Below are 27,548 nucleotides of genomic sequence, written 5' to 3'. Positions count from 1 at the left end.
ATGACATGAAAGGAAAGACATCATGTTCTTGCTTCAAAGCACAACACCTGAGGAGACAGCATTGCTTATTGTTATCTGCCGCAAGATAGTACAATGTCATTTTTCCCCCCGTACCTTTTCCCTTGTCATCGGAGAAGACAGGCTGGTTTTTCTGCATGATGTTGGTGAAGAGGAGTCCTCTTCCTATCTTAATGTTTGACTTCACACAACAGCATAGGTCAGCCCAGAAGGAGGCTTTGAAAGGGAAGTACCAAGGGGCAGAAATGCCGTAGTTTCCTGAAGGGTAAAAAAGAACCCAAGATATCTCATTATTACATGAAACACTATTTAAAGACGATGTCCTAAAATGAATAAAGACCAACTATAAAATCAGATTTAACCCTTCTAGATAGACGAGAAGAGCTATTTTGCTCTTCACACAATCATTATCCCAGCAAATTAACAATAAAACTCTCAGATCAGACTTCCCTTAGAATTAACTGTATGGATGGCAAGACAACAAAAACATTGATATATTCTTAGTATCAGGACTCCTCGAATTAAGATCAATCTGCTTGAGTTGAGACTTGATTTTACAGGTTTACCTGGGAAGACCATGCGGATGTAACCCCCGATGAGGAAGTAGAGGATGGAGTCGATGAGCATTAGCCAGCACAGCCAACCGAACGAAGCCGTGTCTCCAGCAATGGGCGAGGTGTATGAGTTGCTCCAATGAATGCCTAAAGAAGTCAACAGAAGATTTAATTTGCTCCCCACTGACTAAAGTAGCTTATATGTCAAAATGATCTTGTTTGATACAAGTCGGATGTCTACATGCATATACAGTACCTTCTCCTTGGGACTCGTACCGAGAGATATATTGACTGGCATAGCTGAAACAGGTCGGGGAAAACAAACCCTGATGGAAAAATGAGAGACAAATTAGACAGGATACAGAAACAGAAGCAGCAAAAAAGAAAACAAAAAATGTATCTTCTGTATTTTGACAAAAGGTTTCTATAATTCCTCTCTTTTGTGCTCTTGACAACTTTGTGTAGTATGAAGTGATATACTTCAAAAGTCTTTCTCTCTTTTTCTTTTCTTTCTCAACGTAATAAAAACTTTTGTTCAAGGCAAACAAGGCTTTAGATGTATGCAGTGATGCTATGTCTGACCTCCAATGAATTATCATATTATACAGCAAGCGCAAAAATAAAAAACAAATAAAGCATGTATTAGGTACATGTGCACAATTTATGTCAGCATAAGAAGGTAGGAAAAGTGTGCACTGCAAACAGAAACAGTTGTTAACTGTCAGTTTGCCCTCCACTAACATTGCTACTTGTATGTCAAAATGAAAAATGAAACCTCAACCTCAATAGAAAACAATTGGAGGCAAAAGCTGCTGTTTACTCAGACTATTTCATAAAGTAACTGCCTTTTTGAGGCTGCACTAATATCTTTTGAATCATAATGTTGGTAAAATTGTTTTATACAATGGATAGAGTAAATAACATTTTGGAATAAAATGAAATTACATTATAATTTCCTCTATGTTCCTTATATCTGCATTCAATTCTCGGTATCTTCCAGAGCAAATAACAATTTTTGCTTTTTAGGTTATTACACATATCACAGTACTAATATTAGTTTAAGTCACGACAGAGGAGGTTCAGAGGTTCCTTACCAGGGCGCTCTTCTGGGAAAAGGTGAGATTTGTCTCCAGGGCCACGACCACAATGAAGGGGAAGAAGCAGAGGATGTAAAGGAGGCTGCCACTCAGGCCGGCAATGTAGGTCTTGTCAAAGAAGGAGCTGACCAGGTAACTGAAGGACAGGATGCTCAAACCATAGTCGCAGAGGTACAAGAAAAGGATGAAGCCGTCACTGTTGGGCAGAATTCGGCCGTACTTCAGCACCAGCGTGAGGATGAAGATGGTCACCAGCAAGTAGGCGGCGCATTCCAGGAACCAGGCAAAGAAGTGGCTGAGCGGGTTGACTCCCATCATTTTCATGTACTGTGGGAGAAGCAAGAATAGCAACGAATGGGAATACGACAGAAATGTCCGACAGAAATGTTGTGTTCAAAGGAATGCTTTACTATTATTAGAAATAATTTGTATTTGACAATGAATGAGTGTTCTTTTAAAAAAAAAAAAGAAGAAAAAACTGAAATTGACAGTATCATTACAGGGCATCTTAGAAACCAAGAAATCAGTGTTAAATGCAAAAATACAATGGCAGATTTGATAATTTTCCAAGAAAGAAAAAAACACTACCTCATGCAGCCTCAGCTCCCTCTCATGCACCAGTTTCTTCACAAAATCAGCAACGAACAGCACCCAGGCTATCATCATCATGATTGGGAAGACAAAAGAGATGGCCTCCAGGTACCTGGGGAATACAAAGATGCCAACTGTCAGTCAAATTTCTAGAAAACCTAACATCCAATCACTGTCAACAACAGCAGATAAAAAAGGCCTATCATTCAGTCACTGGCTTGACAGAGAGACAGAGATGCAGAGTGGAAGAGCAATATCAGTGGAGGGTTTGGGGATTTTTTGACAGCCATGTTATGATCCTTTTATTATTTACGCAAAATAAATGCCTCTCTATTTTATATTTTCCTTTTTTTGATCTAATCATATCTGGCGCCTGACATAGGAATTCAGTGCTTGTTGTTTTTCATACTACCCAGCCTTATTTCGCAGCTCATGTCAGATATTGTGTTGCTAAGTTATAAATCAGAACGACAGAGAGGCAAGGTTTATCATATCGTATAGTTGGTCAGAGCGCAGCCAGAGACAGTGGCCCACTACTCGAGGGCAAGAATAGGCATTACGGTCAAATATGATTTATTGAAAGCAATGCAGTGTATTGATGCACAAGTTAATGCCAAGCCATTGTTTTGAAGTGGATATATACTACAGAGATGAGTGGTGTTCCTCAAGAGCCTTAAGGGTCTTTGGGCCCTATCTTGCACCTGGCGTAGCGCAAAGCCCGACGCAAGTGTCTTTGCTAGTTTAAGACCGACGCAGTTGTCAATTTCCCGTCCAGCGCCCGCGTCGTTTAAATAGCAAATGCACCTACGCCCATCATTTCGGCCATGGGCGTGCTGGTCTTACAGGGAGGTGTGTTCAGGTGAATTCTTGGCGTATTGCTATCTTGAGGCAGCGGGAAGTGATCGTGCCATTGACCAACAAAAACCTGGTCTAAATTCAATAGCGCAATATTTAATTTTTATTTTAACAGTGAATTAGTAAAATGCGCCTAGGCTCGTGCACAGCGCGCACACTATGCTTGTTACACACACACACACACACACACACACACACACACACAGGGAAGCGCAGCAGCACACAAACATGCAAAAGACTACAAATAAAAATATTACGGTGCAAATCCGCCATCATAATAGCAATGCGCCAAAGTACAAACGCGCCTGGCATTTAAAGGGAATGGGAGATGACACTCTGATTGGTTTATTGCACGTTACGCCCAAAACACACCTATGAATTAATGAAGACACTTAGTACAACCCTTTTGAACCATGCGCCCAGCACACGGACCCTTTTTTCCCGTCAAACTAGCAAAAGTGGATTTGGACACGTCCTAAACCCACCTGCACCATGTGCTTCACACCGTGCACTTAGATTGTTAAAATAGGGCCCTTTGAGTGTATGGCCTTCAACAATAAATGTACAATAATAGTGAATATTCATGCACATGGTGCGCAGCCAATTATAATGCGAAAAGTTCCTATGAATGACTACTTACTGTCAGTCCCAAGTGGCAAATAAATAATGAGAGAGGATGCATTATTCCACATCAATGCCTGTACTTCCCCTCAGAGACATTGTGGATCCTTTCATAATGCATGCATCCATACAGGAGCATGTTCATACGGCATGTGTGTGTGCATGTGTTTGCATGTTCAGTACGTGTGTGAATGTGAGTGTGCATCCATGTATTTAGGGAACTCACTCATCCCGGGGGTGGCAGGGATAGGGGAAGGGCTGCAGCTGGACAGCTGGCTCCGTGACTCTCTGTCCAGTCTGGGTCTCAATGATAGCCCGATCAATGTTCTCCTGCAGGTAGATAAAGCCACGGTTGTAGCGCATTCTCTGACCACCCGAGATGTGGTTTTCTTTTACAAAATAGGGGTCCCGAACTCTGTCAGTTCGCATGACGTTGTCCATGTGCATGCGGATAGTGTAGCTGACTTTGGGAGGTAGAGAGGATGTGGAGGAGTTCTCGTCTTTGGGAAGCTTGAAGATGACACCTTAAAGACAGATTGCACCATCTCACTGCACACACTTTAAACTTAAGGACAACATTAAAGACCAGACTAGCACATATGTTCCTTGCCCTAGATGAACTGTTGCAGAGTCAGATCTCCTGTAAGCCTTCTCACCTCAACTCATTATCAACAGAGAAGAACCCTTTAGAGGAAGCATCGTAGATTACAATACTGTAAATGAGTATTTGTTTGATGAGGTGGATGTACCTTTGAAGCTGCCAACCTCTGTCACAGGCTGGGCTTACACACGTGGTGTTATCTTACCCACACGCTTTACCACAGACACAAGTCCAGAAAAAGTATAGTATTTAGTGGGAAGATGAATCAATATCCAAAATCACTGCAGGTCGTTGATGCATGCTGCACTGTCACAAATGAACCTGGAGGACAGAATGAGTCTCCTCTTTTCACATAAAAAGCTTTTGCATTATACCCAATTTTTACTCACTTGCATAGAGATCACGGTTTTTGGCAAGGTCCTGAGCTGCAGTGTTGAGCTCATCAGCAGAGTCGTATCCACGGTAACGGTCAAACTTGATACAGGAGGAGAGGTTTACCATCAGGGTGGACAAGACGGTGATCTGATCCAGTAAGGGTTTGTTACTCTCCAGCATGACGGTCATGTTAGCTTTGGAAAAGAAAAAGACATTTAGAAATTTACCGACAGGGTTAAAAGAAACTCTGAGTGCAGTTTTAGATTTGACTGCTGTAAATCCAAATTAAAATCATGACATTTGTTGTGTCTGTTTAGTGCCATTCCCTGTTGTTAACTAGGATAGAAATGTGGTCTGACAATATAATGCAATTTAATTAAATACCTGTACGTCAAAGTCATCCCTTGAGGAAAAAAATGACTGACATACATAATCACATCAAGGAGAGAAGCCCCAAGAAATGCATGCTTCCTGTAAACCTAAGGAGCAGTCCTATTTTCTAATAGCATGTATATTGTACAGGCAATAAGTGAGGTAGAAATATAAAGGTAAGCCTGGTGTCTGCAGCTTACAAAATAAGACCTTCAAATGCTCACTTACAGAAGTTGCTGAGCGTCTCCTTCAGTGTGCCGACATTGATGTCTGTCAGCATCTCAATGAAACTCACAACAAAGGAATTGCCGAGGGAATTCTGACAGGAGGGGAGAGAGAGTGGAAGAGACGATGCACAACATCAAGATTCGGCTGCTGAAACTCGTCGCAGACCATTGCAAAGTTTATCTCCAGAATTTCAGCCAGCCGACAGCGAGCCAGCAAGAAAAATTTGATATACAAGAGACAGTTGTGTGATTTCATACCTGCAGCATTGGTAATGTGTGGCTGAGTATTTGGGCCGAATTTACAATGTAGTTGGAGGACTTAATCCAGTCATCGGAGTACTTCCTCAGATTTGCAAACTCCTGCAGGGTGGCATTTGCCTGGACAAGGAAAGGACAAGGACATGTAGAACATGTGGAATGGCTGGGTATCAGCAAGATTTTATAACATTTTGTGTGTTTGTGTGTGGCTGGTTTAAGTAGAAGATGGCGGTGCATACTGTACAAATATGTGTATATGCCCTTGCAACACTGTATTTCTTGTTTACTACATTCCAGTCAAGGGTGCGTTAAGACTACACAGGTAACTGTCGCAAGAGGTAGAAGTGACAAAACCTTTTGCAAAAGCGTGACAAAGTCAGATGACGGCTTTGGGAGGATATAGAACATACAGTTCATAAAGGTCATGCAGGTGCATACCCAGAGACAAGCTGGCTGTGACATGTTTGAGTATGTACTGTATACCTTCTCCATTATAGCCCTGGTGACAGGTGTGTCAGGGGTATACAGAATTTGTCCCATCAGCATGGGTTTGAGGAAGGCCCAGGCGATGGCTCCTCCTGTGGTATTGACCATGTCCAGGTACATGTTCATACAGAAGGGACCTACACAAGGAAAGAAGAGGGGAGGACAATTAGATATACAGTATTCACAAGGGTAAATGTTTTAATTGTCCAGCGGTTAAGTTTGATATCTACTTTTTTGTGAAGTTTTTAAGATAGTTTGATGATGAGTTTTTAGCTTTAAAGATAAGGCTGATGTTATTTGATATTTTTCCTATTGTCAACAAATTCAACGAAAGACCAATAATGCGTAAGTCATTCCTGACTACTGTGTAATTTTTTAAATGGTCACAAATATGTAGTTCCAACAATCCTGGATGGTAGAATCAATTAATCTGTTAGTTTTGGTATTTTAATGGGACCTGCTGATGATAAGAAACATTATTTAATCATTATTCATGTATGAATTGTAAAGTGAGCAAACAGAACACCTTTCCAATGTCTTATGGTAGCGAAAGTGGTGCAAATGTTTAGCCATTATTGGTGGCTCCAGATTTCCTTAGAACAGCCAGTGTTTTAAATTTCCACTTTCTGCGAGCAGAAAAGTGTCCACCCATATCCAAATTCAATTTAGAGGGGTGGGATACTCTAGTCTGTAACTGCCAACTGTGTGATTTAGGCGAAGAACACAAATAAAAACACTACCTCGTAAAGTGATGAAAATGTCTGTTTTTATCTCTCTGATGCGCATACAGTACATGTACTTATTTTTTATTATGTATATATTGTAATAAGACAATACTAACTATAAACGCTTTTGAAAGCAAAGGAATCCCATGAGAAACACTGAATACCAAATATACAGTTAAGAATGGTGACTGCGCTGACAATAAAATTCAGTTTGTCAAAGCCCCAAATCTTTCCCCCTCCAAACATACTGGCATTTTGTGGAATCTTGAACCTCTCAATCATCTCCTCCCTCTGGCGGTCGTTAGGAAAGGAGGCATTTGACTCTGGCATGACAGGGAGTTTGGAGATTCCAAGCAGAGCCAGGATACCTTTACTGCACAACGCACGAGAGAGGGTGACAAATGTAGCTCTGCTAGAGATGCTGGACCTCTGTCCTCTCACCATCTTGGGGAAAACAGAAATTGAAACTGTTAATACTGTATGATAGTCATGTATTCAAAATTGAATATTTGTCATGCAAATGGGAATACAAATCTGAAGTCCATTTAAAACAAGCCTCAGCTAAGAAGAAATTGATGGTGCCTGCACCAGTTTTGTGTATGCAGTATGGTCACAGGGATATTTTAAGCACTGAAACTGCATTCCTCTTTTTCAAACATAAACACACATATGAATACATTGTGGGTGACTGACAAGTGACTGTACAGTAGCAAAGACATACTTCGTTAAATTCGTTGTTGGCCACCAGGTTGCGGTCTTGGATGGAGAGCATGTGGGTTTGAAGTTGACCAACGGCAGGAAGAATCATGTTCATCATGTTGGTTATAGTCTCAGCCATCTTGAGCAAAACTCCCACCAGGCTCTGCATTTCTTCAGACAACACCATCTGAAAGACAGGGAACAACATTCAAACATGTTTATGTAGTTTAATTTCCTCACTGTGACTGTTCTTTTTTCTTTCTTCTCTAGTCTTTACATGCAACAAGTGCTGCTCTTTAATCTATGGGTTATGGGATTTTAATCAGAATCAAAAAACAGATTAGGACAACATAACGTATTAAATAAAACCCAGAATTAAAATAACCAAAATTAACTTTTTCTGATTAAACAGAGTATGTGCTGCACTTGAAAAAGAAAAGAAGCATATTAAATGAACCTGTTGGTACACTTTTTAAAATTAATGTATCTGGTTAACTTAATTCATTTTGGGGATAGGCAGTTTTCTGAGATCAAATAGAAAAAATGTTATTAAACACAGTTATTAAATGTGTGAGGGAGGAAGAGCTTTTTCTAGTGAGCAAACATTTTCTTGTACAAAAACATTTCTCTCTTTCTTGCATGTTCCTCAAACAAACTGGAGCATCAAACTTGTTTTGCGACTGCCAGAACAGAAACAATTTTTTGGGCCATTACAGAAGAATGTGCAATCACCCCATTCCCACATTTTCTGGTATTTTTACAAATATAAAAAAGTGTACCATGTTAACTTTCTTTTGACAAAAGAGTCTTGAATTCAGCCTTACTCTGTAGATGAGTTTCTCCATGTTGAGATGGCGAGCCATCAGCAGTGAGAAGCTGTACCACTGTTCAGCAGACAAGGAGCAGAAGGTGTTTAAGATGACCTCATCTGTCTCTTTGGCCGCTTTGGAGCTGCAATGACGCAGGTTGATGAACCAAGACAGGATCTGTTTCAAAAGCGTGTGAAAACAGTTAATACTGGCAACAGAAGCACAGGAGAAGGTACATCATGCATAGAACAGCCATAAACCCAATCCATGCTCTAATAATGCATTTACATCACTGATACCAGAGTCCTACTTTCAAACTATTCACCCGAGGCTTTATATTGTAAATGGGCTTTCAAATCCGTATGTTAGAGTGGCATTTTGGAACATGGTGGGTTTGATTGCTCCTCCATTTAGTTAAAACATGTAGTATGTTAGGGGAAAAGTCAATCCTGCTGCTCTGAATGCTTGGCAAGAATGGTGTGCTATCAAGCATACATGCTGAGACAATAATGACGATTTGTAATAGTAAAACTATGAAGTGCCACCCAGACTCAACTGTTTCTTCAAGTTAGCAATCATGGAAATATGTTCCAATTCAAGAGACATGTATGAGTCACATAGGTCGGCTACTGTACACTACTGTTATTTTACCTGTGTAGTGTGCAGCTAATAAACTTTTATGATTTGCTGTGCACTACATAATCTGTGGTGTAGCAAAGACTTAAAGGTCCAATGTGTAGGAATTTCTCCCATCTAGCGCTGAGATCATATATTGCAATCAACTCTCTCGCACCACACAGTTCAAAGTATGTATTACAGGTACGGTAGCTTTCACGCTTCAAAAAGCCGGTCTCTTGCTCTTTTCAATATCCTTTTTCTTTTTCTGGGCGAAGAACACTCCTGTTCCTGAAATTTGGATTTTGAATACGTGTTGTCCTCCATGTTTCCTTCTTCAAACTTGCCGGAGCCGGGAAGCCACGATACCCATTAGCAGCATTAGCAGCACCTGTGAGTTTATCACGTGACAGCGAAAACGCGAAAAGCGGAGCAGTATGCATAGGCAGTATGTCCTGTATGTCCCTTACCGGCTAACGTATTTCAAGATGGCGCATGAATATGGAGCGTCTACCCCAGTTCATGCGAATGCAAATGTAAAATTTCTTGGAATTGATGGTGGTGGTAAATATTAATGAAAAAGGACAAGTTTGTGAACGGGCAACACAGATTTTGATAATGAACAACTAAACACGTTACACACTGGACCTTTAAAGAGGACAGCCTTTAATTTCAAGTTTAAGTCATTTCTGCTCTGAAGAAATGGTCCATGTACAGTGGCCAGCCACTGAGTGATTTTGATTAAGCTTGCAATTCAGTATCCATTGTAGTGTAAAGGCAATAGTTTATTTATTTTTAGCCTCGTTGATACAGTATTAAATAAAAGCTGGCTTAATGAAAGCAACTTCTGTGCCATTAGCTGAAGGTTACAGTAGTATCTTTCAATGACAGTCAAGTACATTTGCTGTAAATTGCACCATGTAGCACCAGCCTAAGGAAATGTATGCAGGAAAAAAACAATACAATGATGTGAGTCCACATAAAGCGAATCAAGGGAAACATGGCACAGATTTGAGGGTATAGAACCACGTATCTTCAAGAGAATACAATAAGGACCTTGTTCCACACTACTGTATTTCCGGGCACTGAGCGGTAGGCAGCCTGTTGCAGCACCTCTCTCGCTACTTTTCCTTGTTTTTCCTATTTTTCTTACTTTCACTGTGAGTAACTTCATGCAGGCTTGTTTGCACTATATATATTTATTTCTTTGCATCTTTTTGGAGACCATGAACACCATGTAGCTGCTGGTAGCCACACTACTCTCCCTCTCCATTATTTCTCTGCTGGACCACTGGATTACATACCTATTATGTTTACCTTGCTATACAATAATACTACACTGACTATATTACACTGACTGTATTATAATACATTATACCTATACTATACTGTTATAGTTGATGCTCTATTCTATTCCATCCTGTTTTATTGCTGTACTACACATTATGTCTTATGCTATATCTTATATCCAATACCATCTTAATTTATCGTATAATACTATATTATGTCAATATGTTTTGAATTCTGCATCACATTCTATATTATATTGTATGGCATATCTATATTAACACAGACAAACACCAAGTGCTATTATTTAATCACATCATCAGTCTGGTGTTAACTCTGCTGATATTAATCACGACTTTATTTTTTATTTTTAAGATTATTTTTTAGGCATTTTAGGCCTTTATTTTGACAGGACAGCTGAAGACATGAAAGGGGAGAGAGAGAGGGGGAATGACATGCAGCAAAGGGCCGCAGGTCGGAGTCGATCCCGCGGGCGCTGCGTCAAGGAGTAAACCTCTATATATGGCTATACGACTGTCACTTTAACCACACCACTGTCACTTTACCTTTCAATATTTGTCTCCTTGTGTTCTTGTATTCTTATTATTTTAGTTTAGTTTTTTATATTTTAGTTTCATTATTTATTGTTTTACTTTCTCCATTTATCTGTACTATTGGTGTCTGTGTGCTGCTGTAACAACCGAATTTCCCCTGTGGGGATCAATAAAGGTTTATCTTAACCTATAATACTGTATGTGGATACGTAGTGAAGATGTCCCTGGCTCACCTCTAAGTTGTTGTTTGGTAGTGTGGTTTCCATCAGGAGGAGGAGAGCAGCTGGATCAAAATGCATGTGTTGCTGAACATCCACAAGGAAGGCTGTTTCATTCCTCAGCATCTCACCGACCGTCACCACTCCTGGGAAATAGAGAGATATAGGAGGAGAGGAGCACGTTGAAAAGTATGTTTTTTTATTATAACATTGATACAGTGTATTGTTTTTGTTGTTTTATATTGAACCATTATATGTAGTTTCACTTCTGTAATCGAGGAAACTCTAAAAAAACAGAATTATTTTTGCTTTCAGTTGCATTTTTCATTGAATTCTTAAAGTAGATGTCTTGTGAATGTGGTACTGCTGTTCAGATGTAGCTTTCTTTTTTCATTGCCAATTGCCAATACCTATTTAATACAAAAAAACACTCTTTGAAAAGAGCTACACCTGGCTGTTGTTTTGGCAAGAGAGGACACCTTCTGAAGCTGAAGGAGTACAGTGCTGAATGACATTAATGGTTTTCTCAGTCAGCCAATCACAATAAAGGAGACATTGGTTTAATGGTTACTAGAGCAACAATCACGGACAAAGTAACAGTGGAGAAATTGGCCACTGTAGTAAGTTATTATTGTTAATTAATCCAGCAACAAGTAAAGTGGTGACATCAGACACGAGTGAGCAACAGGTGAGCTGAAATAAGCAGTCTGTAGCTATGGAAACAAGATTTGTGATCTCCTTTTTTCTACTGATAGTACACCAGACATCGCCTTTTTATACAAAAGTGACCACAGCCCTTAATCAGAATTTTGGACGGATCAAAACTTACTTTTACGATCCTAAGTAACTACTGTTTTTACCCCCAAATTTGATATATTCAATATTTGCAAATTTATAATCTGTATAACATTTTGGATATAAACTCTTCTTCTCTCATATGTGTTCGTTCTTTTCCTTATTCATAATTAGCCAGCCAAGAAGTTATAAACAAAACAACAAAATCAGCAGTGAGAAGTCCAATATGTGTGGTGGGAAAAGCAGAAATGTAGGTCTACTATAAAACTGTGTAATAGTGGTGCAGAAATGTAAAATATCTATTTAGAGAAATGCCTCACCTGGGGATGTGATGTTAATGTTGAAAGAGCTCAGCATGGTGGTGTTAAAGTCTAAACCTTTACTCAACACAGAGGACCTGTAAACACACACACAGACACAACATATAAATGCACTTACATCAAGAAATACAAAAAATATTTCTTAAGAGGAAACTTTGCCTTTATTTAAATAAAAATAAAAATGCTGCCAGGCGTCCTGCAGGCTAAATGGGCTGAGGTGAAACTTCAGTTAATCCAACACAAGAAAACTTTGCTTATTGGCCCCAAACGACAGCAAGGGTAACTGTCTGATTTTGCAGACTTCAATACTCTCAAATCCTGGGAGATGCAACAGCCCGGACCAATCTGTGATATTATTTAGCAAATGATACAGAAGCGATAAAAGAGGTAAAGATCTACAGTAGATGATTGTGAGAGCAGCGTTCTCTTTACAAATGCTGCTCATTGCTGTGAAAACGCTTGAAAGAAAAACTTTTAAGAAGGAAGACAGTACTGTACCATTGTGAGTGGACATCGTAGGTTTTAGGGTCTCCGATGACAGTCTGGAATATGGTATCGGTCAGAGATGTCCCGTTCATCATCAGAGTTTCAACCAACATCTGCAGGCTGGGTAGAAGAGTGTTACACAGCTGACCAGGCTCAACGGAGAGGGCCCACATCAGCAGACGCACAGACTCTGTTTTCTCCAAGGTGCACACCTACAATGAATCAGTCACATAAGCAGCACCAAGTAAGTTTCTGGTCAAACCTCAAGATCAAGATTGGTTGGTTAGACATACTTTGCTGCCCACTCTGGCGTGGGAATACTTTAATAGATGGTTCATTTTAGGACTTCAGGGTTAGGGCTAGAGTAGTCTATATCGACGACGTTTCATTTATGGAATTGTTCCGGTGCTGCCGGAGGTTCCGCCAGATGTCTCTCATTTTCGGGCGGAATGTCAGTCACCTTCCGCTTTTCTTGTGTTGGCATTCTAGGACTATGGTTAACTGCTCCTTAGATCTCTGCAGGGTAAATCCAGACAGCTAGCTAGACTATCTGTCCAATCTGAGTTTTCTGTTGCACGACTAAAACAACTTTAGAACGTAAACGTTCCACCAAAACAAGTTCCTTCCTGAGGCTATTTTGCAGAGGCACCGCCATTGAGTCCGATGCTTAGCACCGCCCAAGACGATTGTGATTGGTTTAAAGAAATGCCAATAAACCAGAGCACGTTTTTCTCCCATCCCGGAATGTTGTGTGGACTAGCCAGACCCTCCTCCAAAGCGCTGTGGAGATAGGTTTGGCAATGCAAGACTAGGGCTAGAGTGTGTAAAAAAATCTGTCTCACTGTGACTCCAAGAACTCCAATACAACTAAAGAATTTGATTGGGTTTTTCTGGTGATGATTCTGTCTTTCAGACTTTCCCTTCTCTTTTGGCACTGGCAACAATTAAAGTGCCCATATTATGAAAAAATCACTTTTTCTGGGATTTGGGGTGTTATGTTGTGTCTCTGGTGCTTCCCCACACATACAAACTTTGAAAAAAATCCACCCATGCTGTTTAGAGAGAGATACGGTTTCTGAATGTGTCCTGCCTTCAGTCTCTGGGTGAGCTGTTCAAAATCAGCACGGCTTGTGATGTCACAAGCCGAAACGAGCAGGCTAACCGCAACCATTAGCTCGTAGCGTTAGCATGCTAACGCTATGGCTAACGCTAGCATGCTAACGCTAGCATGCTACCTCGTTCTCAATAGCAAAGCACTGCTACAACACACACAAGTTCACCATAATCTACAAAAGAACTACTTCCATGTGCGCCCTCATTTAGAAGTCTCCCAGCTAATCCTGCCTTGTAATTGAGCAAAGTTGTAGAAACAGCCTTTCTTTTACTGTCTATGGAGCTAGCTAGCTGACATGATCTACATCTGAGCTACTGGGCATGTGCAGTGCAATCAAAGATAGTACAGAAGAAGAAGAAGAAAAGAGGTCTCACTCTGTAGCTAAAACAGAGACCAGCTGAAAAGAGGATCTGCAGCAGTGAGAGAGACCACTGCAGTACAACACAAATATGGTGTTTTTTGAAAATTAAACCATGTAAACCTATTCTGGTACAACCTTAAAATACAATTATGAACCTGAAAATGAGCATAATATGGCTGCTTTAATAGCTTTTTAGCATTTAATCAAAAAACATACTGCTGTTAACCTACAAAAACCCATTTAGTTCGAACTGTAATCTCTAATAGTAGTCTAATTAGTGGTGTTGTTTTTGTGGGCTATTCATGTTCATGTTGAAGCTATATTTTTCTCCAGTTTGACCACTTTCAAATAACACAGTGTCATAACCACAACATAGCATGACCAACCTAATAACACTGCTGGGACTCTTTTATCACAGGCACACTCCTGGCCACATTTATGTCATGTTGTTCTACAATATCAAAATCAATTCTAATAATAACGGTGCTTATTAGAACACTTAATGAACCCATATAGTAGTTTCAGTCATTCTATTTTGATGGAAAATTGCAGGGTTAATGCAGAGACCTTGGATCCCAGGTGGCCAAAATGCTCTGTGAATCGAGGGTCCGTCAGGTTGATCTGGAGGAGCTCAGCAGCTGTTTGGATGATCTCTTGCATGAGCATCAGGTTCTCTGTGAAGGGAGGCAGATAGTGAACCGGAGGGGTAAAAAATGAGGGTAAGAGAGAGGTCATTAGAGTTAGACAGGAAGATGGGACGGGAAAGGGAAAAGAGGTTGACAGAATAACATGACATCCCACTGGGTTTCATTACGACTCGCACCATTACGGGGCAGCGTCGTCAGCCAGCGAGCAGCAAATTATCTGCTTAAAGTGAAGCCCTGTGCGAGACTGATGGGGCCAGAAGGGCCAGCAGTACTAGATGCTGTCGTGCATTAAAACACATCTGACAAAGCCGAAAGAAAGGCACCACCTCAGGTGCAAGATGTGATGACAGAATATTTAATTAGGCCAAATTTAGACAATGGTGATGTTTAATAATTTAATGCTCAACACCTAGAGGCCTTTGCAATTACAATAGTTCACTCTTGGTGTGTTTGTGTGCAATATGAGTGGGGTTGCGGAGAAATGAAGCTGCTGGAGCTGCTTACAAAGTGATTCTATAAACTAAAAACATTATCACACAAGCACACACGCCAATTAAAAGGAGGTCATAGATGTCCACTTGTGTGAGTGCGAGGGGAGACGTTTAGCGAGGGCGGACAGGATAAGTGATTGAATTCTACTTTGCTAATGAGATTTAAAAAGGTGCTGAGTGGCTTTCTGCTGGAGAAGGGCCATATGGCCTTGGGCTCTTTGGGAGCTCAAGCTAAGCTGATGTGAAGCCTTATTCCTCATATCTCCAGAATGAATTATGACGCGCTATAATCATGTATACAATAACAACAGCATTAACAAAACATTTTATGGTCTTCTCATGGTCCCTTAATAGCCATGAAGGTCAGAGAAAAAGGGGTGGCACTCTTCCATGCTGTGTGACTTTTTAATGGCACAGGCTGGCAGCCTGCGCTTATACATACATACTGTCACAGCAGGTATGTAAACACAAACTGCAGCATCAGTGTGAGCTCTGCATTACTGCAACAATTAAGCATGAGTGGGAGGGAATTCACTGAGGAGTCAGTAGGTAAAGTTATTTGGAGAAACTAAAAAGGATAAAGCATCATTCATTTGGGGATTCTCCATTTAACTAATGACATTAGTTTATCATCTATCAGTTCATTATAAAGCTGCTCTTGGCCAAAGAAGCCTCTAACTGTCCATACTGATAGTAGATCTGAACCGTTAAGTTACCTTCAGATTCACCAGCAAGTGCTCTGGTGATATTTTTAAGCACAGAGAATGGAAAGCCATCGGGAAGCATATCGACAGCATTTGTCAGGAGATCCATTGATGACCTGTTGAAGATTAAACACAGTCTGTTTATGAAATAGGGGCCAACTGAGCAACATAATGGGAAAAACAAGGCAAAAGGGGGAGATTCAAAGCAGTTGTTTTTAGATGTTGGGGCAAATTTATATCTAAAGCGAGATAATAAATTTACACAACGAAAGGGCAGAAAGTTATTTCTTATTCTTAGAACCATATTTGGGAAGGTGCAAATAAGACTTACATCTGAAACGTGCCAGGGAGAGTGAAGAAGGAGAGTACCCCAAGGGCAGCATCAATGGTCTCTTCCCGAGAGGCATTTAAGCCCCACGGCATGTCGCTTGTAGCTCCCTTCACCACAACGCTCAGATCAGGATTGGCAAAGAACACATTGACTGTCTCCATAATTTCTGTTGTGGTAGCAGGAACAGAGATGGCTTTGAACATGGCAGGGTAGTCAACGTAGAACATGTCTATGAAGTCATCCATGGGGTCCCTTGTCCGCATCAACGGGGCCTCGCGTCTGTTTCGGACCCTTGTTGTATGGTTACTGCCTGCCATTTCCTGCTGAAACATACTCGGATGGTAGTCCATAGGGGTTAGAAGACCACTGGTGCTTACAAACTGTCTCAGCATTGCAATTATGTTTCCAGCGAGGTCTTCAAAAAGCTCCATGTTTGCTGGTATGTCCATGCTCGTCTGGGTCAGAACAGACAAGAGAGGCCTGAGGATGTCGTAGATTTTGGGCAGAGCCTGAGTCAGCAGATCCAGTCCAGACGCATGAGTGGAGGCCATCCATGTTGACATCTCGGCCACCTTCTGCACAATCATGCTTGAGTCGTTGGATGCCAGAAATTGCTCCAAGGCTTGGGAAACCATAGGCGCATTCCCAAATAAATTCATGTCAATCACCACTTTGACAGCTTCCCTCATCATGTCAGTAATATTTGCTTCATTGAGTCTAGAAAAAAATCCCTCCATCATGGGGTAGATGTCGTTTGACTTGATGTTTGCAGAGGATAGGAAGATCATTGCTGCTTCTCCGAAGAGGTCCTGGGATGAGTTGTTGACTTGAATGAGATGGTAGTTGTCCAGGATGTGGCTCAGTGTTTTCTCTATAGCTTCAATGTAAGGCTGGATGAATGGGAACACACTTACCAGCTCATCTGAGAGCATTTTGAAGGAAGACAAACTGAAAAGGGGAGAAATTTAACAAATGTCAAGTTCATTCTAAAGATATAGTCTCATGCAAAAAGAAATGACAATATGACTTGGAAAAAAATGTGACGATTGTAAGACCCAAAGCACTTCTATGGACAATGGACTAAAGACTAATTCTCACCTACTTCTTTCATGCAATGCAAACCACTGAACACAGTGATTCCAAAGAATTCTAATTTCTCAGCTTTGAACTGAAGTAATATTTCTTCATCATCTTGCTTTATACTTATTCACATAGTTTTCCCATTTCATCCTTGATAATAGACTGTGGAGTCTTTCCGCTGTGATCAATGATCTATAACTTATGTAGTCAGACCTGATGGATTCCCTGTGATATGCAAAATGTGATCCTTATCACTATGCCCGGCTCATTATTGCAGCTGGCGTATAAAGGGAAATCAATTTTAAGAGGATGTCTCAGCTAGCTGAATCATGGTTAAGCTGCTATCTGTGCAGAGCTGCCTGTTTTCAGGCAGAATCGCATTAAATGAATCAAGTTGAATGCAAATGTGATCATTCCAATTCCTGGTTTAATTAGGTATGAATCAAATTGGCCTGACTGGTGCATTGTTGAAATGCTGGAACAACAAATGGAGAGGTGAGTTCATGTATAAGTGAGTCTGTGTCTATGGGTCTGTGTAGAGATGCAACTGACTCTTTAATGGAATTTAATGGAAATGTACAGAACATTTCTACAGTCAGATAATTAAACAAAATACTGTTAAATATGATCAGACTGTAGCGTTCACTGGGTTATGCGTGGTGGCTGCACTATTTTTTGATATGATTGCATCATTGTCCTCATATCCTGTGGCTTCAGTGTGAGTGTCTAGTCTGTCTGATCTACTAAGGGTTCTATTGGTGAAGATAACTGTTGAAACAAATTGATGGGGCATTTTTTCACATGTAAGTTCTGAGAGTCTACAAGGTTAATTTGATGTGATGTCTTCATCTTCATGATGTTCATAATCACTTAATAATTACATGGATCTGGGATGCCAGATTCACAACAAATAACTGTTTTAAAGTGTTTTATGATGGATTTTCCTGTTAAGCATACTAAATCATGACCACAGTGAAAGGCACATATTGTTAGCAATGACATCATTTTATTGTGGCTGTAAATAGTCACCTGTTTTGCCACTGCATGTCTTGGAGCTGCTTGTACCAGTAAACCTGTGCCTCAGGGCTCAGAGGCTGGCCTGCAAGCTGAGAGAGCTGGCTGAAGAAAGAGCTGCTGAGCTGCTCTGTCGCAAGTGTGCTGTTAATGTTGACTTGGTAGAGAGATTGTACAGCCATGACAATCCTGGCAGCTGTGGTGCTCACAGTCATTGGTCCCACACTCATGTGCTGTACAGACAACATACAGCAGAGATGGTTAGTAATGTAGCAGCTTTTTCTGTGTGTCAACACTGCCACCCAGTGGTGAAACTGTGCATGTAGTGGAATAGTTTTTGGCACATATTTATATATTTCAGTCTGGCTTTGGAAACAAATTCAGAATGTAATATGCTTCTATCAAATTAGTTTGTTTGAAAGTTCCTATTAATTGCAATGCATCTACTTACACTTATGTTCGTGTGGGCGTAGACAGTCTGGGCTGCAGCATAGGCCTCTAAAACAGGCTGCAAGCTGATGTTGCACCACATGGCAATGGTAGCATAGCTTAACCCCGCTGCCTCCCTTACCGGCTCCCACTCCTTGAGAACTTCACTGCACTCCAATGTGCCATTAGCCTAGAGGAAACAATGTCAATATATTACTGTGTTTCATATGTATTGTTCAGAGAAACCCGGTTCGGTTTGCAAGACAGACATGGAAATAGAACAAAGTGTCAGGGGGGACAAAGGCAAAGGCACTAGGGAAATATAATAATCTCTCTGTTCGTGCAGTTTACAGAGTAGCAAAGAAAAGGGCAGAAGTCTCACACAGGTATCATCGCTTATCACAGACTGACATACCAAGTACACCCACACATACTGTATATGCATACACAATGTATCTGCACAAACACTGGGTCAGCTACAGACTTTCTGATTCCCTCTAAGGTATACACAAGATAAAGAATAACACTAGGTGCTCTGCTACACCATTATTTAAATTGTGTATCATGGTATGGATTAGAGTCCATCTGTTACTGGCTTTTTAGGCTGATGATGATATAAAGACATAAGAAAAATATGTAGGCTACAGTGGCTGGATACAGTTAAACAATGACTGTAAATGAATGAGTAAATATAATAGTACATTTTGAACAGTAGAATGAAGTAAATGAAATGATGATTTGACATTTTGGAAAATACGCCTTTTTGATTTATTGCTAAGGAAAATGTAAGTAAATAAACTAGCAGTAAATAAGCTAGCACCAGCAGCGGGATAGCTTAGTGACATGTGATTTTTGGGAGTAATTTGTCATTTTGCCCTTCAGTTTTTGTACAATATAATAAACAAAAGAGACATAGCATGTTAGGTCCTGGTAGGTGTTACCCTGGGAGTCTGGTTAGCTGTCGTCCTGTATTTAGCCATTGTGCTAAGCTAAGCTAGCTTCATGCACAATCAAATGTGATGCAATACACAGCCCTGCAGTACTCTTTTTTTACTAACCTTTCGTTGTTGATACTGTAAGAGGTGATGATTTAACTTTACAGTAATTTCTAAAGCTATAGTTGTGGTATTAGATTGTATCACACTGCATTGAAAAGGTTTTTCTAATATTACAATAGAAACACTTTTCAACGCACTCTAGGCATACTGCCATCTTTCTTTCTTTTTTACATGAATGCCAACATACGCACTGATATACAGTTTCTGTTCTGCATACCGATTTCATTGATCCAAAGCAAAACCACAACTACCTTGTTTTGTGTCCTGGTATGAAGAGGACACTGTCTGTCAAAAAGCCTTCAGAAAGTGTAAATAAACATGTGGCTATGCAGGCAGGTGGAAAGGACAGTATTTAAAGAAAGACACACCCGCATTGTGCTCAATCAGTCAAGGGTTTGAAATTTCAACAAAAAAAAAATAGGTGTGACACCAAGATGACAGATAGGTATTGTTAATTGAAAAATGCATGAAGATGTATGCATTGGTACAATAGCTAACCTCCCACCTAACTCTCTCTCTCACGCATGCAAACATGTACACAAAAAAGTGTGTGCAAATGACTGGACCGAAAGACACTCATACACAACAATACAGTATGTACAAAGGTTAATCCAGGGGAAATCGTAGCAGTCTAACCTGCTCAGCTGCCTGCACTGTGCGTTCAATGGCAAGTTGCATTCTTTCCAAGAACTCAGACAGGTTAAACTGACTGGTGTTCACAGACTGTGCAATTTCTCTCATCAGGGTCACCACAGGCATCTGAAGGCTTAGTATCATCACTGGGAGAAGGAAAAGACAAGAGGGTTTGACCATAGGAATAGCTTTACAAAAAAAAAAATATATATATATATATATATATATATATATATATATATATAAGAAAATGTGTTGTATTTATGAAATGTTACAGGAGACACTTTACTACAACTGTTTCAGGTATATTTAAGATATATCATGGTGTAAAAAGGTTTGCTTTGCTAGGCACAACCAAACCTGGTCTAAATGTGACATCTGCTTAATATTTCACATGTACTGAGCATAGGTTGTCAAGTCTTGTTCCTTCTTGCTGTGTAACAGTGATGATTCTGGTTCATTAAACTTGTCTATCCTTATCCTTACTACACAGTCCTGCTGTTCAGTAGTGTTCTCACCATTCTGTGCTTGCATGTTGTTCACCATACTTCCTATGATTTTCTCAAACAGTGTGACAACAGATGGGTCACTGTCCAACAGCTCTGTTCCTTTGAGGGCTGACAGTAGGGGCTCTAATGTCTTTTCAAGTCTGTGAAAACACACATGGCATTTGGTTCAGGGCAATCACAGATGCAACTGAATAGCTGTTTTTATTAGTAAAAAAAAAAAAAAAAAAAGTAATGACTAGTTTGGTTTGTGTCCAAGAGGTAATTCAACTTACTTGTCCCATGTGTCTTGGTCTGCCTTCCCAGTCATCACCTGCTCCAGGACAGGAGCAAGATGAGCAAAGGCTTCCAGAGATGGAGCAGTTATTTGTGAGTCTGGGCCTTCCATGACAAGTGGCCAAAGCATGTCTAAGAGTTTGCCCATCTGACAACAAAAAAGGGGGGAAATTAGGGAGAAAAAAAGGTTACATTTTTCACACACTGATTTTATGTGATTCAGTGCAAAACGTCAACAACAAGAGTAGTGTTTCATGTTCGCTTTGATCCATTAAATATTATGAGAGCATTGAGTTCAGGGCACATAAAAGATAAAAGCATGTTTTGTTTGTCTGTCTATGATGATAAATTATACTGTGTCTCAATACCCGCCTGTAGACATGTGTGGTTTGGAATTGGGTGTTGGCCAAAAGTTTCAGTAGCAACAGAGATGGCATTGTGATGTTGTATCAGGATTTTATTTTTAATGTAATGTTTAAGTTGCAGACCTTTCAAATGTTTCCAAACCAATTCAAACCAAACTTAATTAAAATGAGAAAAACAAAAAACATAATGAACTTCTCATACACGCATGTAACAATGTTTAACGCCTTACCTGGCCAAAGATTATGGGTAAATTCTCTTCTGATGCACTCTCAAAACCTGCCCAGAGACTCATGTTGCCTGAAATCACAACAAATATTGTTCACAAAGTGGATCTCAATTTAAATGTCAGACATACAAACATAATCTTCCGTGGAAAACTTGGAGTGAAGCATCTTATTCTTACAACAGACAACAGAAACGTTGCTACTTTTATCCAAAGCTTTTTTAGGCTGTCTGGCATCAACGCTTGAATAATGAAGTGCACAATGCGACCTCCACTACATCAGAGTTCATCAGGATTCAACATATTGTCCACCTACAGGGACACAGAGAAGCTGACTTGCCTTGGCCAGACTCCAAAATGAAGTGAGTGATGTTAATGAGGATTGAGACGTAGGACTGGGCTGTGCTGTTTGACGGCAGGAGGCTCTGGACTGTTTTCATCTCATCCAGAATCCTTAAGAAACAAAGTGCATCAATATTTCACATCTGAATCAAAAGGTCATCACGTCTCATTAAATTCTTTCAAAGGATTGCAGGACTGCATGCACTTCATCTTTCTGTTTGGTTTCAATTATCCATCTAGACCAGTGGTTGTTAATTATTATCACTGGAATGCAGAGGCCTGCCGGTTTTTATTATAGCATCTAATGAGGTACTATTTTTCTGACATGCAAAATGAATGCAATTAATTTCCATTAACTAGTTTTTAGGGCAGTACAACTAACTTATAACATATGCATAATTAAACCTGTAATAAACTGATTTCTTTGGCTGCTTGGGGGCAGCAGAAACAAGCTATAAACACAACATTTACGTATTATCATATATTTTTTGATGGATGCTAATTTTCAAGTGTTTTACTGCATTACATATTACATTACATTATGGCAATGTTGTCATTTGGTCTGTTGAAGTATTAGAAAAATAGCAGCATCACTCACAACTGATTCCAGCTGTCTGGTCCACCAGCTGCTGAGATGCTCTCAAAATATGTGGTTGCTACTTTGAGTCCAGAAAGCAGGTATGCAGCGAACATGTCTGGTAATGTCTGTTGGATGACACTCTCAGCCCTCTTGAGGATGAGGAGGGAGATGTTAAGTGATGAGGGAAAACTTGTGTCTGGTTGGACAATGAGCTGAAGTGAGTCCTGCACAATTTCCAGGATGTTCTGCTGTACAAAGAACGGTAGGGGGCCCGTGGCTGCGGTCGGGATCTGCATAGCACTTTGGACTGCTTCCAAAATAGTGGCTAAGAAGTGGCCACTCTCTAGGCCACCTGGTTGCTCTGCCACCATTAGGGCTTTGCTCAGGGACATGGTGATATTGCTAATGATTGAGATGTAGGTCTGTTGATCATTACTGAGAAAATTAACCGTTGTCTCAAGCAGCTGCTGGAGGTCTGTCACAGGGGTGGAGACATTTATGGAGGGGTCTCCCCATTGGAGCATACTACTGAGGACAGATGGGACATTGGGTTGTTGTATCCACTTCTGTATAAGATCAAGGTATAGCTTAACTTGGACCTCAGTGACATGCAGAATGGTTGTGTTGAAGAACGGCTCTGAACCTGGGATGTTATTCTGAGCTACTAGGTTGACTTTCATGAATTCAAATAGACGCCGAATAATCTCAACTGTTGTTTGGCCAATTTTACTCACACCTGCACCATCTATTGGGTACTGGAGGTTGTTTATCAGGATCTCGACCTGTTTACTGGTAAACACTGAGAAATCCACCTGTGCCAGCTGTAATGTCACTTGCATTTGTGTGAGGTAGTAAAAGGGACGGAGGAGCTCTGAGGCTGCGCTTGTGCTCGTGATATTTTCCAGCCTTTTCAAGTACCATTCCACAATCTCCAGATATACTTTCTGAGCATACATGGGGTTCATCAGCAAGGAGGTGTTCAAATTGTTAAATGGCTCTGTGTTGGCGACCAGTTGTATCAGACCCTCTACCACTCTGATTTCATTCATGATCTCTGGAGTGTACAGGTGGTTTAGCTGGAGGTTCATCTTGATGTTGGCCAGGGTGCTGTTCAGGATGTGTGAGAGAGCCATGTTAGGATCGGAGCTGAAGTTAACTTGGATGACATCACTGAATGCGTTACTGATGATTAACGGGATGAGGGAGAGGATGGCTGTCTCATTACGGAGAGCAGGTAGGTGTGTCAGAAAACTGCTGACACCATTTATCAGTCCAATAACACACTGGGCTGTCACCGTCTGGTTATGCTGTGGTTCGAAACACTGGCGAGCATTGATAATCTCCTTGATATTTACCATCAGGTCGTTTATGTTGGCAGCTCCAGCTATTGCAGCAATGTTGTTCAGCTCCCCAAGGGTTAGGTTTGACTGTTGCAGAGCATTCTGGACATCAGACACAGTAACATTTGGTGTAGCCATGATCAATCTGATGAAATTAAGAGTCTGTTTAAACGTTTCCACATTGGCAGCATCATTAGAGGACAGTAGGAGTGAGAAGAACATGGATACAATTTCCTCAGACTGCTGTCCCTCCAGAATAGAGCTATTTGCAGATATTCTGATGCTGACATTACCGTTGGCCGAGAGCATCATGTCTAATATCTGATCCAGGAACGTGAAGATTTCTGAGATTCCAGCCAAACAGTTTTGGCCTGCTGTACATTCCGTCATCTCATACTGCAAAGCTTTGAAATCCTGGAGAAAGCGAGCAGCTTCCTGTTGGATCTCAGGTGGTAGGAATGCTACAAGTTTCTGTGCAACAATGTTCTGGGCAGCATCTGGTCCAGCCTGAGACAGGTTCTGGAGGCTCTCTGGGGTGAGAAGGTTGAGAAAGTCCTTGGAAAGCAGGTGGAGGTCAGTGATTTGTGCTGTGCTAAGCTGCCCACTTGGTAATGGGAGATGTTGGATTCTTCCCAGTCTATACAGAGACATCACAAATTCTTGAAGCTGGCGTATGTACCCAAGAATGATGTTAGTTGGATCACCATTTGGAGAATCCATCACTGTCTTCAGTAGCTCCATGGCACTGAGGATGGCTTCTACAACGCCTGTTGAGTTCTGTTTGCTGAAAGGCTGAATGGCTTCTCTGAGACGGGCCACATCGTCAGGGTGGAGGTAGTCTGTATAGGTAAGCAGAATTTGTCCCATGATGTGGGAGAGAGACATGGTGAGGTTACCCTCTAAGGAGAGAAACTGTATAATCAACTGTTCCAGTTCAGGCATCGTTGGTTCTGTCTCATTAAAGGTAAAGATGTAGGCCTGTTGATCATTTCTGAGAAAATTAACTATTGTCTCAAGCAGCTGCTGGAGGTCTGTCACAGGGGTGGAGACATTTATGGAGGGGTCTCCCCATTGGAGCATACTACTGAGGACAGATGGGACATTGGGTTGTTGTATCCACTTCTGTATAAGATCAAGGTATAGCTTAACTTGGACCTCAGTGACATGCAGAATGGTTGTGTTGAAGAACGGCTCTGAACCTGGGATGTTATTCTGAGCTTCTAGGTTGACCGTCATGAATTCAAATAGACGCCGAATAATCTCAACTGTTGTTTGGCCAATTTTACTCACCCCTGCACCATCTATTGGGTACTGGAGGTTGTTTATCAGGATCTCGACCTGCTCACTGATAAACACAGAGAAATCCAACTGTGCCAGCTGTAATGTCACTTGCATTTGTGTGAGGTAGTAAAAGGGACGGAGGAGCTCTGAGGCTGCGCTTGTGCTCGTGATATTTTCCAGCCTTTTCAAGTACCATTCCACAATCTCCAGATATACTTTCTGAGCATACATGGGGTTCATCAGCAAGGAGGTGTTCAAATTGTTAAATGGCTCTGTGTTGGCGACCAGTTGTATCAGACCCTCTACCACTCTGATTTCATTCATGATCTCTGGAGTGTACAGGTGGTTTAGCTGGAGGTTCATCTTGATGTTGGCCAGGGTGCTGTTCAGGATGTGTGAGAGAGCCATGTTAGGATCGGAGCTGAAGTTAACTTGGATGACATCACTGAATGCGTTACTGATGATTAACGGGATGAGGGAGAGGATGGCTGTCTCATTACGGAGAGCAGGTAGGTGTGTCAGAAAACTGCTGACACCATTTATCAGTCCAATAACACACTGGGCTGTCACCGTCTGGTTATGCTGTGGTTCGAAACACTGGCGAGCATTGATAATCTCCTTGATATTTACCATCAGGTCGTTTATGTTGGCAGCTCCAGCTAGTGCAGCAATGTTGTTCAGCTCCCCAAGGGTTAGGTTTGACTGTTGCAGAGCATTCTGGACATCAGACACAGTAACATTTGGTGTAGCCATGATTAATCTGATGAAATTAAGAGTCTGTTTCAACGTTTCCACATTGGCAGCATCATTAGAGGACAGAAGGAGTGGGAAGAACATGGATATAATTTCCTCAGACTCCTGTCCCTCCAGAATAGAGCTGTTTGCAGATATTCTGATGCTGACATTACCGTTGGCCGAGAGCATCATGTCTAATATCTGATCCAGGAACGTGAAGATTTCTGAGATTCCAGCCAAACAGTTTTGGCCTGCTGTACATTCCGTCATCTCATACTGCAAAGCTTTGAAATCCTGGAGAAAGCGAGCAGCTTCCTGTTGGATCTCAGGTGGTAGGAATGCTACAAGTTTCTGTGCAACAATGTTCTGGGCAGCATCTGGTCCAGCCTGAGACAGGTTCTGGAGGCTCTCTGGGGTGAGAAGGTTGAGAAAGTCCTTGGAAAGCAGGTGGAGGTCAGTGATTTGTGCTGTGCTAAGCTGCCCACTTGGTAATGGGAGATGTTGGATTCTTCCCAGTCTATACAGAGACATCACAAATTCTTGAAGCTGGCGTATGTACCCAAGAATGATGTTAGTTGGATCACCATTTGGAGAATCCATCACTGTCTTCAGTAGCTCCATGGCACTGAGGATGGCTTCTACAACGCCTGTTGAGTTCTGTTTGCTGAAAGGCTGAATGGCTTCTCTGAGACGGGCCACATCGTCAGGGTGGAAGTAGTCTGTATAGGTAAGCAGAGTTTGTCCCATGATGTGTGAAAGAGACATGGTGAGGTTACCTTCTAAGAAGAGAAACTGCATAATCAACTGTTCCAGTTCAGGCATCGTTGGGTCTGTCTCATTGAAGGTAAAAATGTCCTGGTTGAGCCTGCCAATCCTTGAGGCAACATCGAGCACTGCGGAGACATTAAGGGGGCCATTGCCGAGGAGCAGAGGCAGCAGTGGTTTCAGACCTGCCGACTGTAACAGGTTACCGATGAGGGGAAGCATTACATCAGGGTTAGCGATGTTTTGGTCAGGAAGCATGGAGATCGTTTTGACAAAGCCATCCAGGTACTGTATTAGGTTTATCAGGTAGGCAGAGAGCGCATCTCCACCTTTGATTTCTTGTTTCAAAAATGATGCTGCCTTATATTTATAGGTGTCACTTAACACATGCTGCAACAGTTGCACAGATCCTTTGAGACAACTACAGAGGTTGAAGAAAAAGAAAGAAAAGAGAAGACAGAGAACATGTCAGAATTTTAGAAATTGGTATGAGTAATGTGGTTAAAATAGTAACAATAATAAATAACACTTCTGGTGTTGGAACTCTGTCTGTACTACAGTATGCTGAATTCAGCATTTGTGCAAAGAGGCTGCCTGTTTAATCATATTACATATCACTAACAATAGCAATCACTTAATGCCAACCATTTCATTAAATTAAATTTAATAAAATAGTTAGACATTTTGGGAACTACACTTGTAATTTTGT

The 27,548-nt window shown here is 41.1% G+C and overlaps 1 protein-coding gene across 2 annotated transcripts in view; it reads right to left on the bottom strand.

The window, feature by feature from the left end:
• Positions 1 to 27,548, bottom strand: part of abca12 (ATP-binding cassette, sub-family A (ABC1), member 12) — a 68,218-nt gene that overhangs the window by 24,942 nt on the left and 15,728 nt on the right. For both annotated transcript variants that reach the window (XM_036003872.1, XM_031300119.2), the window contains exons 19-45: positions 22,737 to 27,260; positions 22,137 to 22,249; positions 21,803 to 21,870; positions 21,207 to 21,355; positions 20,944 to 21,074; positions 20,429 to 20,571; positions 18,757 to 18,924; positions 18,321 to 18,538; positions 16,212 to 17,159; positions 15,893 to 15,996; positions 14,606 to 14,712; positions 12,576 to 12,775; positions 12,078 to 12,154; positions 10,978 to 11,108; positions 8,304 to 8,465; positions 7,502 to 7,666; positions 7,029 to 7,224; positions 6,053 to 6,192; positions 5,570 to 5,689; positions 5,313 to 5,403; positions 4,727 to 4,906; positions 3,963 to 4,260; positions 2,258 to 2,372; positions 1,667 to 1,996; positions 829 to 898; positions 585 to 719; positions 115 to 276 (exon numbers count right to left, since the gene is read on the bottom strand). In XM_036003872.1, coding sequence (XP_035859765.1) covers positions 115 to 276; positions 585 to 719; positions 829 to 898; positions 1,667 to 1,996; positions 2,258 to 2,372; positions 3,963 to 4,260; positions 4,727 to 4,906; positions 5,313 to 5,403; positions 5,570 to 5,689; positions 6,053 to 6,192; positions 7,029 to 7,224; positions 7,502 to 7,666; positions 8,304 to 8,465; positions 10,978 to 11,108; positions 12,078 to 12,154; positions 12,576 to 12,775; positions 14,606 to 14,712; positions 15,893 to 15,996; positions 16,212 to 17,159; positions 18,321 to 18,538; positions 18,757 to 18,924; positions 20,429 to 20,571; positions 20,944 to 21,074; positions 21,207 to 21,355; positions 21,803 to 21,870; positions 22,137 to 22,249; positions 22,737 to 27,260 — 9,245 coding nt within the window. The remainder of the gene's footprint in view (positions 1 to 114; positions 277 to 584; positions 720 to 828; positions 899 to 1,666; positions 1,997 to 2,257; positions 2,373 to 3,962; positions 4,261 to 4,726; positions 4,907 to 5,312; positions 5,404 to 5,569; positions 5,690 to 6,052; positions 6,193 to 7,028; positions 7,225 to 7,501; positions 7,667 to 8,303; positions 8,466 to 10,977; positions 11,109 to 12,077; positions 12,155 to 12,575; positions 12,776 to 14,605; positions 14,713 to 15,892; positions 15,997 to 16,211; positions 17,160 to 18,320; positions 18,539 to 18,756; positions 18,925 to 20,428; positions 20,572 to 20,943; positions 21,075 to 21,206; positions 21,356 to 21,802; positions 21,871 to 22,136; positions 22,250 to 22,736; positions 27,261 to 27,548) is intronic.

This window comes from Sander lucioperca, chromosome 8, assembly GCF_008315115.2.
Source record: "Sander lucioperca isolate FBNREF2018 chromosome 8, SLUC_FBN_1.2, whole genome shotgun sequence".
Taxonomy (NCBI): domain Eukaryota; kingdom Metazoa; phylum Chordata; class Actinopteri; order Perciformes; family Percidae; genus Sander; species Sander lucioperca.
This window is presented reverse-complemented; position numbering and strand designations above follow the sequence as displayed.